The sequence below is a fragment of the Stegostoma tigrinum genome, chromosome 3 (assembly GCF_030684315.1).
Source record: "Stegostoma tigrinum isolate sSteTig4 chromosome 3, sSteTig4.hap1, whole genome shotgun sequence".
NCBI classification, from domain to species: Eukaryota; Metazoa; Chordata; class Chondrichthyes; order Orectolobiformes; family Stegostomatidae; genus Stegostoma; species Stegostoma tigrinum.
The window spans coordinates 79149620-79161804 of NC_081356.1; the positions used below are offsets into that span (position 1 = coordinate 79149620).

Genomic DNA, 12185 nt, shown 5'->3' on the forward strand with positions numbered 1-12185 from the left:
ACAGGTTAATGGATGTTACAGCCATTGTTGAGAAATGGTTAAAAGGAAATCAAAGCTGGGAATTAAACATTCAGTGATGTGTCTTTTTGAAAGTACAGGTAGGAAGGAAAGAGTGGCGAGATAATATTGTTGGCAAGGAATGGAATAAGTATATTAGCAAGAAATGGTCTTGAATTGAAAGTGCAGAATGCAAATGCATGGAAGAAAGAAATAAAAAACGTACAGATGACACTGGTAGGAGTAGTCTATAGGCTTCCTAACAGTAGCTACATCAGCGAGAGAATAAATCAGATAATGAGGGCCTATAACAAAGGCAGTACATTTTCTATAGGTGACTTGAATCTTCATATAGATTGAGATAGTCAGAATGGCAGAGGATGCACGAAGAAGAATTCATAGTTCCGTAGAACCATGTTATGGATTGAATGAGATCAGGTATTTTTGGATCTGGTGATGTGTAATGAGGCAAGGTAAATACATGTTAGACAAAAATATCCCCTAGGAAACAGTGACCGTAATATGGAAGAAATTAGCATCCAACTAGACAGGGAGGAATGCATGTCAGAAACAACTGTGCTCAGCTTAAATTAGGGTAATTTTTTTATTCATTCATAGTACGTGGGCATCACTGGTTGGCCGACATTTGTTGCCTGTCACTAGTTGCCCTTGAGAAAGTGATAGTGAAGTCCCCCTCTTGAACTACAGCAATCCACATGCTGTGGGTTAACCCACAATGCCGTTAGGAGAGAATTCCAGGATTTTGACTTACTAACAATGAAGAGCCAGTGACGTTTCCAAGGCAGGGTGGTGAGCGGTACTGGAGACAATCATAGAATCATACAATCCATATAGTGTGAAAACAGGCCATTCAGCCCATCAAAATCACACCGACCATCCAAAGAGCATCCCATCTGGACATTACTTTCCTCTCTTTCCCTATACCTGCATTTCCCATGGACACCACTTGACACTATAGGCAATTTAGCCTGTCCGAACCATCTAAATGCACAGCTTCGGACTGAGCACCTCACCTGGAGGAAATACACGCAGGCATGGAGAGAATGTGCAAACTCAACACAGACAGCCTGAGGGTGGAATTAAACCTGGGTCCCTGCTGCTGTGAGGCAGCAGGGCTCCCCACGCTGCCCATTCAGAGAAGGCTCACTGGGTTGATCCCACGTATGAAGGAACGGTCTTGAAGAGACGTTGAGTAGTTTGAGTATGTACTCAGGGGAATATGGAAGAATGAGAGGTGATCTTAATGCAACATGCAAGGTTCTTACTGGACTTAATACGATAGGTATGGAAAGATCATCTCTCCTAATGGGAGAATACAGGACCAGAAAGCCTAATCTCGGTATACTGAGTTACACATTTAATTTCTGATGATAATGAATCTGTGGAATCCCCTACCATAGATAACAGGCCCCTATCTCAACTTAATCAGGAGGGGAAACATGAGTTATAGGGAAAATGCAGGAAAGGCGGAATTGAAAATGATCAGATCAGCCATGATCTCCTTGAATGACGGAGCAGACCCAACAGACTGAATGGCCTACTACTGCTCCTTTGACATATGGTCTTAAATTGGAATGGTTGTGCCTGGAAAGATGGCTAAGGAAGATCTGATAGAAGTTTTCAAAACCATAACAGCGCTGGATAGATTAGCCAGTGAGAAACCATTCCCGCTCACTGGAGAACAAGAGAGCACAAATTGAAAGTGATTTGCAAAAGTAGCAAGTGTGATTTAAACAAATAAAAAAATCATACAAGTAGCTCAGTCTTGACTGCACTGCCTGGAAATCTGGAGGAAGCAGGCTCAATTGAGACATTTTAAAGTTCGCTGATTTTATTCAAACATTCATCCAATGTACCAGAGTATGGTGAGAAGGCTGGAGAATGGCGATAAATCATAATGCTCACTGGGAGAGCAGGTATAAACACAATGAGCCAAATGGCCACCTCCTGTATTGTAACTGATTTTCAAGCATTAAAATCAGCTGATCAAAGTTGAAAATTAATAACCTATTTTTAACACTATTGTGACAATCCAAAATTTAAAAGTTTAGTTCTTCACAGGTAATTTTCTTCCAGTTAGTTTCAAGATTTAATTTTGATATTATTCACCAAGGCAAAAGCCACACTTATTTCTACACTGGAAGCTTAAAAGATTGCACAATTATCGGTCAGCTGCAAAACTACACTATTTTGCAGTTTGTACACATTAAGTCACCACTTTCTAGAAATATGTCATTAATTTTTCTCCATTGCTCTGCAACAATGTATTTGTAATCCTTATACTGGTTTACAAAAAGAACTCATCCTCCTCCACAGAGTTCTGAGAGATTACTTTGCTCAACTAAATGTCAATTAATGTTCAAATTTTTTTCATGCTTGCCAGCTGGCTTGCTAGCTAACGTTATGCAGCTCAGTTTCGTAGCAAAGCAAACTCAAAATCTGAGCATTCATTTAATTGCCTTCTGGAAAAGTAATCACAATAGGGATATGCAACATAGAAGAAATTCACTTCAGAATTACCGATCTTGTTTTCGATGCAATTACACACATTTTCACATTGTTGTTCCTAGAGATACTTCACCTTGATACTGTACTTTTTTCTTGTAGATCTTGGCCCTTGCTAACTGTATTGTTTCAAGTTGTATCAAAGACTTTTTCTGAAAGCACTGGGAAAATTTCGCTACTTAATACATTATTTAATTCTGTGAGAGTTGTATGGTAATTAGTGACATGAAATGTCATCATTCTGAGATTTCAGATTCAACATATCTAAGTATGGCCTTATTTTCGCAAAATGCTTATAGCAAAGTATCTTATTAATAAAGTCACCTCACTTAGAAATATTTTCTGTGATATCCTTAGACTCAAGTTGCCGTTTTTGAACAGAAGACCTGTACAAAGATCTTCAAAAGGCTCTCCATTTCCTTTATCGTGGGTACTTTGATTCTAACAGGACTGGACAGGATAGGTGCAGGGAGGATGTTCCCGATGGTGGGTGTGTCCTGAACCAACAGTCACAGTGTGAGGATTTGGGATAGACAGTTTAGGCTGGAGATGAAGTGACATCTCTTCACCCAAAGAGTGGTGAGCCTGTGGAATTCATTACCACAGGAAGTAGTTGATGCCAAAACACAATATATTCAAGAGGCAACTAGATATAGCACTTGGGGCTGATGGGATCGAAGGTTTTTCTGAACAAGGGTCAAGGCTCAAAACGTCAACTTTCCTGCTCCTCTGATGCTGCTTGGCCTGCTGCGTTCATCCAGCACTACACCTTGTTATCTGGGATCAAAGGTTATTGGGAGAAAGCAGGATTAGGATATTGAATTGGACAATCTGACATGATCGTGACGAATGTCAGAGCAGGCTCAAAAGGCCGAATGGCCTCCTCCTGCTCCTATCTTCTATGTCTCTACGTAAACCCCAATAAGGCATACAATACTGTTCTACTAAATGTGGAATGCACTGGCATTATCTTTTTCCCCCTAATATGACACTCCATGTGAAGTGAACATTCCTTTTTAAAATGTTCGGTTTATTCAGCGTTTAAAAATCTTTGGTAACAGCTGTAAAAATCTTGCACATTGCAAGCAAACAAGTAAGACCACCAAACACAATCTTGTGCATTGCAAATGCTGTAGCTCTGAATGTAAATTTTAAGCATCCTGTTAAGAAGTATCTGCACATTTCATCAATAAAAATGATAGGAAGACAGGCTCTAACATAACCTCCTGATGGACAAAAGTGTGGATCAACTCCAAGAAACTCAAAAGCATTGTTTTTGGCTTTTCGGTCAGCTTTCTGGTATATGCAGATATTTTGTCTGAGGCCTTTAAATTTATTTCTCCTAACCTTGAATGCTGTCTTCCAATGAGTTCTAGTTTCATATGTCTGTTATTAGTTGTTTGTGACAACATAATTCACACATCTACGTGCATGAACTTATTCCGACAGTATGTAGTAAATTGATGACCTTTGCTTGATAAATGCCTCTTCACATACAACAACTTTCTTCCATGATTCCATTTCTTCCTAGTAGAGAAATTACTGAATATTCTAGCTTCAGCACAAGTTTTGCAGATCATGCCCAAATACACGACCTGACAATATCCTGGCTTGAGCTGAAAAGTGGCAAGTTACATTCACATCACACAAATGCCAAGCAATAACCATCTCCAAAAAGATGATCAGCTCCCCTCTGGGATCTCCGCTCCTGACATAAAAATGGTGCTACCATCACTGAATCCCCCACTATCTACATCCTACGGGTTACCATTGACCAGAAACTCAACTGGACTCACCACACAAATACAGTGGCTACAAAAGCAGGCTAGAAGCTAGGAATACTGCACCATGTAACTGACCTCCCAACTCCCCAATGCCTGCCACCATCTAAAAGGCAAAAGTCAGGAGTGTGTTGGAATACTCCCTCAGTGCTTAGCTCCAACAACACTCAAGGAACTTGACAGTAGCTGGGACAAAGCAACCTCCTTGATGGTGCCACAACCACAAATATTCAGTCACTCCACCATCAACACGCAGCAGCAACAGTGTGTACTACCTACAAGATGCACTGCAGAAATTCAAAGATCCTTAGACCACACCTTCCAAACCCATGACTACTTCCATCCAGTAGGACAAGGGCAGCTGATACATGGAAACACCACCGCCTGCAAGTTCCCCTCCAAGCCAGTCACCACCTCATTTGGAAATATATCACTGTTCCTTTATTGTTACTGGGTCAAAATCCTGGAACGTTTTTCTAATTGCATTATATTCTACCTACAGCTAATGGACTGCTGCGATTTAAGAATGTAGCTCACCACTATATTCTCAAGGGCAAATAGGCAATGAATGAATGCTGTCCCAGCCAGCAAAGCTCACTTTCCACGTGTGAATAAAAAAAGGCACAAACAACACTGTACTGGAATCCTTCCCTCAAATGTACAGGAATCTTGCCATTGGATTGTTGTGATTCTGTTTATACAATTTCATCCAGCTGTATTTGGACCAAGACCTTGAGGCCTTGGCACAATCTAAATTGAATGCTGGTGAGTAAGTAAATAATACAGACAGTGGATATTTAAAATAAAACAAAGTGCTTGAGAAACTCAACAGGTCTGGCAGCATCTGTGGAGGGACATTCTGGGCAACACTTCAAAGGATTTACAGTTTTGTTGATTGAGGGTTTTTTTTGATTTTGCTTAAACATAGCTGTTAAAAGGAAGTGCTGTAACATAAGTAACCCTCATAGGCACACTTAAAATTAGCAAAATCTCACTGTAGTCAGATGAAATACCCACGAATCTAGTTAAATTAAATTCAACTAACAACTTGTGTTAGCTGCTGGCAAATCCACCTTACTAGAAACTATTTTTAACTGAAGAAATGTTACTCCTGAATGGCAGTTAAGCGAGGTTGATTCAAATCATGTTACCCACACAAAACGTCAAAACATGACAGAAGAACTGCAGTGTAGTCTACATACACATAAACTATATGAAAATAACTTGCATTTATACAGAATATTGATGATGAGCAAGATGTCCAAAACAAACCATCAATTATTCACTCAATAATGCTTAGCAATGATAACTGATGCACACAAAATACAAAATTTTACAAAAGACCTTTTCCATTTAAGTTTGGGGACCACTGATATAGTACTGGTTCATTTCGCTCACACGCTACTGCCTTTATTAACAATAAAATAAATCTTATGCACAGTTTTTCTAGTCCCTCACTGACCACACCCTTTCACTCTCAGAGCATCACAACTGCTCTGGTAGTCAAGCTAATGTGACTGTACTCAAGTTCCTTCGCCCTAACCATCCCAATCACAGGCTGATTTCCTTTCTAGGCTTATCACTTAAGACTCAAATGAATCAATGAACTGAGCCTACTGGAAGCAACTGTGGGAGGGAAAACCTATGATGGGATGGTCAGTTTAGACAGATTTCTTTGCGCACTAGGCCCACACAGACATAAATAATTAAACACATGGTGTCTCTGAAGCCACTGCACAGTGCACAGCTTTCAGGGGTCATAGATTTGTATCCATTTTTAGTCCCAAGTGTCCAGCATATGATCAATTTTGGTTTCCAGCCAAAGTCCACGTCTTTGTAGACTTTGGCCAATTTCCACTACTTTAGACAACTGTGGAAATAGCTGAAGGATCTAGAACAGTTCCAAAATCATTGGACACAAAACATTAACACGGTTTTTGTCCCTCCACAGATATTACCAGATCTATCGAGTTTCTCAAGCACTTCTCAGTGTCTTGGTCCAAAAGCAAAAGCTAAATTGAGGGGAAGTGACTGCCTTGGATTACAAGGTAACATTCAACCATGCATGTTACAATGGACTCCCTACTAAGTGAATGGGAATCAAGGGTGAAAGTCCTCCACGGGGGAGTCAAATTGACAAATTAAGACACTGCAGTTTTTGCCAGCTAATTATCTCACCCCAAAGGTATTACTACCAAACATCTTCAAAGCAAAGCAAAGAATCATGCAGAACACAAGAGGCTTGGGCCCCAGCTATGCCTGCCTCTTTGTAGGTTACGTGGAACAGTCCCTCTTCCGCACCTATACAGGCCCCAAACCCCACCTCTTCCTCCATTACATTGATGACTGTATCGGCGCCGCCTCTTGCTCCCCAGAGGAGCTCGAACAGTTCATCCACTTCACCAACACCTTCCACCCCAACCTTCAGTTCACCTGGGCCATCTCCAGCACATCCCTCACCTTCCTGGACCTCTCAGTCTCCATCTCAGGCAACCAGCTTGTAACTGATGTCCATTTCAAGCCCACCGACTCCCACAGCTACCTAGACTACACCTCCTCCCACCCACCCTCCTGCAAAAATTCCATCCCCTATTCCCAATTCCTCCGCCTCCGCTGCATCTGCTCCCATGACAAGACATTCCACTCCCGCACATCCCAGATGTCCAAATTCTTCAAGGACCGCAACCTTCCCCCCACAGTGATCGAGAACGCCCTCGACCGCGTCTCCCGTATTTCCCGCAACACGTCCCTCACACCCCGCCCCCGCCACAACCGCCCAAAAAGGATCCCCCTCGTTCTCACACACCACCCCACCAACCTCCAGATACAACGCATCATCCTCTGACACTTCCGCCATCTACAATCCGACCCCACCACCCAAGACATTTTTCCATCCCCACCCCTGTCTGCTTTCCGGAGAGACCACTCTCTCCGTGACTCCCTTGTTCGCTTCACACTGCCCTCCAACACCTGCAACCGCAGGAAATGCTACACTTGCCCCCACACCTCCCCCCTCACCCCTATCCCAGGCCCCAAGATGACATTCCACATTAAGCAGAGGTTCACCTGCACATCTGCCAATGTGGTATACTGCATCCACTGTACCCGGTGTGGCTTCCTCTACATTTGGGGAAACCAAGCGGAGGCTTGGAGACCGCTTTGCAGAACACCTCCGCTCAGTTCGCAACAAACTACTGCACCTCCCAGTCGCAAACCATTTCCACTCCCCCTCCCATTCTTTAGAGGACGCGTCCATCATGGGCCTCCTGCAGTGCCACAATGATGCCACCCGAAGGTTGCAGGAACAGCAACTCATATTCCGCCTGGGAACCCTCCAGCCTAATGGTATCAATGTGGACTTCACCAGTTTCAAAATCTCCCCTTCTCCAACTGCATCCCTAAACCAGCCCAGTTCGCCCCCTCCCCCCACTGCACCACACAACCAGCCCAGCTCTTCCACTCCACCCACTGCATCCCAAAACCAGTCCAACCTGTTCTTCCTCTCACCCATCCCTTCCTCCCACCCCAAGCTGCACCCCCATCTACCTACTAACCTCATCCCACCTCCTTGACCTGTCCGTCTTCCCTGAACTGACCTATCCCCTCCCTACCTCCCCACCTATACTCTCTCCACCTATCTTCTTTTCTCCCCATCTTCGGTCCGCCTCCCCCTCTCTCCCTATTTATTCCAGAACCCTCACCCCATCCCCCTCTCTGATGAAGGGTCTAGGCCCGAAACGTCAGCTTTTGTGCTCCTGAGATGCTGCTGGGCCTGCTGTGTTCATCCAGCCTCACATTTTGTTGTCTTGGATTCACCAGCATCTGCAGTTCCCATTATCTCTGAGGCTTTTTGGTCCATCAAGTCTGTACCACCGTAGCTACATTAAATCTACACTAGTCCTGTAGCCTTCTATGTTATGACAGCAGCACCCTGATTTTCTTCAGCTGTTTCACTGGTAAAACTTTAAAGTGAGAAGCGAGGATATTCACTTGATTTAGTGGTCAGACTGATTCACATCAACTGAGTTATCAAAGATAACGAAGTGTGGAGCTGGATGAACACAGCAGGCCAAGCAGCATCTTAGGAGCACAAAAGCTGATGTTTCGGGCCTAGGCCCTTTTTGTCCATTTATATATGCAAACAGCATTAATACTTAAGGTGATGGAGTTTGATACATATATATAGACAGTTTCATTCATGAACATTGAAAACAATAGAAAAAACTTGGTAGTAAGGTCTTATCGAAGAATTATGCCAAGCACTACGCTATCTGCATTATGATAAATAAATAAGCATACAACTGATATTAGAATTACTATTTTACTGTTAAATAAAATTATATACATAAATATCTGCATTTGTTTTAGTATCGCATGGTGTGACTTAAAGAAATGGTAAACCAAAACCGAGAACGTTTTCAGAAACCGTGATAAACACTAATATTGCTGTAGTTACTTCGAACATTATAAAGTAATAAGTACCGCTCTTTTTCTAGCTCTTCCAAGTAGCTAGTGCTTTCTCTGCTTCCATTGACTAATCCCCTTCTAGGAACTGAACCCATTGGAACTGGGCTACACTCTCCTGATCGACTCGACACTGATCCTTCACGACTTCCATATGAGTGCAGTGACATCTTTGGTTTTAATTTTACTGCAGATGAATTTGCACACTCCAAGTTCAGTTCTGAAAAATAAAAGCATTAAATAAAAGCATTATGTTTATGGTTATTTGGAAAAGCACAGTTTGGTTAGAAATAGCACGGCTTTGAGACACGCAGGTCATGCCTCACAAGCCTTACTGAATTCTGAGGATTTGACAAAACACATCGATGAAGGTAGACAGTGGATGTGGCATATATGGATTTTAGCAAGGCATTTAATAAGGTTCCACATGGTATGCTCATTCAGAAAGTAAGGGGGCATAGGATTCAGAGAAATTTGGCTGTCTGGATACAAAATTGGCTGTCCAATAGAAGTCAGAAGGTGGTAGCAGATGGAAAGTATTCAGCCTGGAGCTCGGTGGCCAGTGGTGTGCCGCAGGGATCTGTTCTGGGACCTCTACTCTTTGTGATCTTTGTAAATAACTTGGATTAGGAAGTGGAAGGGTGCGTTAGTATGTTTGCCAAAGACATGAAGGTTGGTAGAGTTGTGGACAGTGTGGAGGGCTGTTGTAGGTTGCAATAGGACATTGACAGGATGCAGAGCTGGGCAAAAAAGTGGCAGATGGAATTCAACCGAGAAAAAAAAGTGTGAAGTGATTCATTTTGGAAGGTCGAATGTGAATGCAAAATACAGGGTTAACGGCAGGATTCTCAGCAGTGTAGAGGAGCAGAGGATCTTGGGGTCCACGTCCATAGATCCTCAAAGTTGCTGCAAGTTGATAGGGTTGTAAAGAAGGTATGTGGTGTGTTGGCTTTCATTGGCAGGGGAATTGAGTTTAAGAGGCGTGAGGTTATGCTGCAGCTCTATAAAACTCTGTTTAGATCCTCTTTGGAATATTGTGTTCAGTTCTGGTCACCTCATTATAGGGAAGATATGGACGCTTCTGAGAAGCTGCAGAGGAGATTTACCAGGATGCTGCCTGGACTGGAGGACAGGTCTTATGAGGAAAGGATGAGGGAACTAGGGCTTTTTGCTTTGGAGCGAAGAAGGATGAGAGGTGACTTGATAGAGGTGTCCAAGATGATGAGAGGCAATAGATAGAGTGGATAGTCAGAGACTTTTTCCCCAGGGTGGAAATGACTATTACGAGGGGACATAATTTTAAGGTGACTGGAGGAAGGTATAGGGGAGATGTCAAAAGTAGGTTCTTCACACAGAGTGGTGGACATGTGGAATGTGCTGGCGGCAGTGGTAGTGGAGTCAGATACTTTGCAGACTTATAAGCAACTTTTGGATAGGCACGTGGAGGATAGTAAAATGTAGGGTATGCAGGTAGATTAATCTTAGTAGGATAATAGGTCAAAACAACATCGTGAGCCGAAGGGCCTGTACTGTTCAATGCTCTAAATAATTTTATGCAATTTTGTAAAACTGAATAATGCATTAAGATAGTTTGCCGTGAGAATTATAAATCAGCTTCAAGACAATTTTAAGATGTAACTGCATAATTCAAAATTAATCCAAGTACTTGACAAAAGAAAAACTGTTCAAGACATTGACTGATAACAATGCATACAATGGAAGGAATCACCCTTCACCAATATGGAGGAGTACCTACTCATACAATCCTGCCCAATAGTTTGAGTTCTCCTCGGGGAATTCAACGACAGACCATAATACAACTTTGTCCCAAGCACGGACATTCTGAAGTGTTAACTTTGAATAACTTTCTTGACATGATTGATGTTCTTAGCAATGCGGCAAACAACCCAAGTAAACACTGACGCCAATGAAGATAAGGGAAGAACACTCCAGTGAATAAAATGATGCCTAGCACAAAGAAAGACAGTTACAGTTGCTGGAGACAAATCATTGAAGGACCATGATATTATTGAAGTAGTTCTCCAGTCAAGCTCCTAGCCCCAAATGTCTCCAGATTTATCAATGACTACCACTTCACTTTAAGGTCAGAATTAGAATCTTTTGATGATGCTTGTATTCATCTTGATTTGCAAACTGCCAGCTAATGTAGCAGTCCATGTCCACATGTACATAATATCAAATGCCAGGCTTGGCTGATGCACAATATTTTCACCATTTTAGTGCGAATGACACTTGCCAATAGGAGAATGTAACTACAGCAAGGCATCCCAACTGCATTTCAAATTTCCCTAACATCACCTCTGTGTAGAAGGATGGGGTTGCGGGGGGAGGGAGATAAATTGTTAGGGATCACTACTGACTAGAGGCCCAAATGGGCTAACCTCAAAGCCATAGTTACTAGAGTAGATCATAGGTTGGTCATCTTGTGGCAGGTCCCTCCCGTTGTGATTGTATCAGCACTTCATTTAAAAGCCTGAATATCACCTGCGCTTCTGCAGTGGATCAAGGGTGCAGTGCATAAAATCCACAGGAAGAATTGCAGCATGACACCAAGGTTACTTCAGCAGTACCATCAAAACTTAACTTTCACCACCTAGATAAGTAAGAGTGCACGCATTGTCGCACAAATGCAACTTGGGCATATACTCATCAATGCTGAATCCAAATCCTGGAACTCTTTGCCTAATAGAAATGTGGAAGCACTGCACTGATTGCAGCATTTCAAAATGGTGACCCATTAATATTTTCCTCAGGATAATGAGGGATGTGTATTCAAAACTGATAAATTCAACAATGCATATCTATTAATTTTTTTGTTACAGATATGACAGTATATGAAGCTAGCAATATATTCAAAATTTACAAATTGCCTATCAAAAAGTAACAATTAAAGTAGGACTTGCGTGAAAACAACCTGCAAAAAACTTGCAATTTAAACAGCAGGTACATAATGTTCTTTCACATACTGTAAGAAGTGCGCCAACGTGATTCCGTTATCAGGGCAGAGCGCTCCTCTGAAATATTTGGAAATGTTCCATGAACAATAAGAAGGCTGGTAACTGTTGAACAATGTACCACTTTGAAATAATGAAGGAAGAACAAAAAGTGACAATTTTAAGTTCTCAAATGGGCAACCAAACAGTCCCTTACCAAACTATCATACCCTACTGCCTCTCTTCACGTGCTTCAATCAAAAATGAAACACTATCTTCATTGGACTTAATTCAGACATAAGAAATCCAACTTTCCCACAATTTCAGCGACAGAATACCTTCTTTCTCAAGCCAAACGGCTCATTCTGACATAGTCTCAAGTTCAAATGCAATGATGCACTCTTGACTCAGTAATGCTCACATCTTCGGAGGCAGAAAAACATGGATTCAAATCCAGGAGCAC

The 12185-nt window shown here is 42.2% G+C and overlaps 1 protein-coding gene across 5 annotated transcripts in view; it reads right to left on the reverse strand.

Annotated features, from left to right (window-relative positions):
- apc (APC regulator of WNT signaling pathway) overlaps window positions 1–12185 on the reverse strand; it is a 177809-nt gene that overhangs the window by 41439 nt on the left and 124185 nt on the right. For all 5 annotated transcript variants that reach the window (XM_048526851.2, XM_048526850.2, XM_059644691.1 and 2 more), the window contains one exon: window positions 8787–8988. In XM_048526851.2, coding sequence (XP_048382808.1) covers window positions 8787–8988 — 202 coding nt within the window. The remainder of the gene's footprint in view (window positions 1–8786; window positions 8989–12185) is intronic.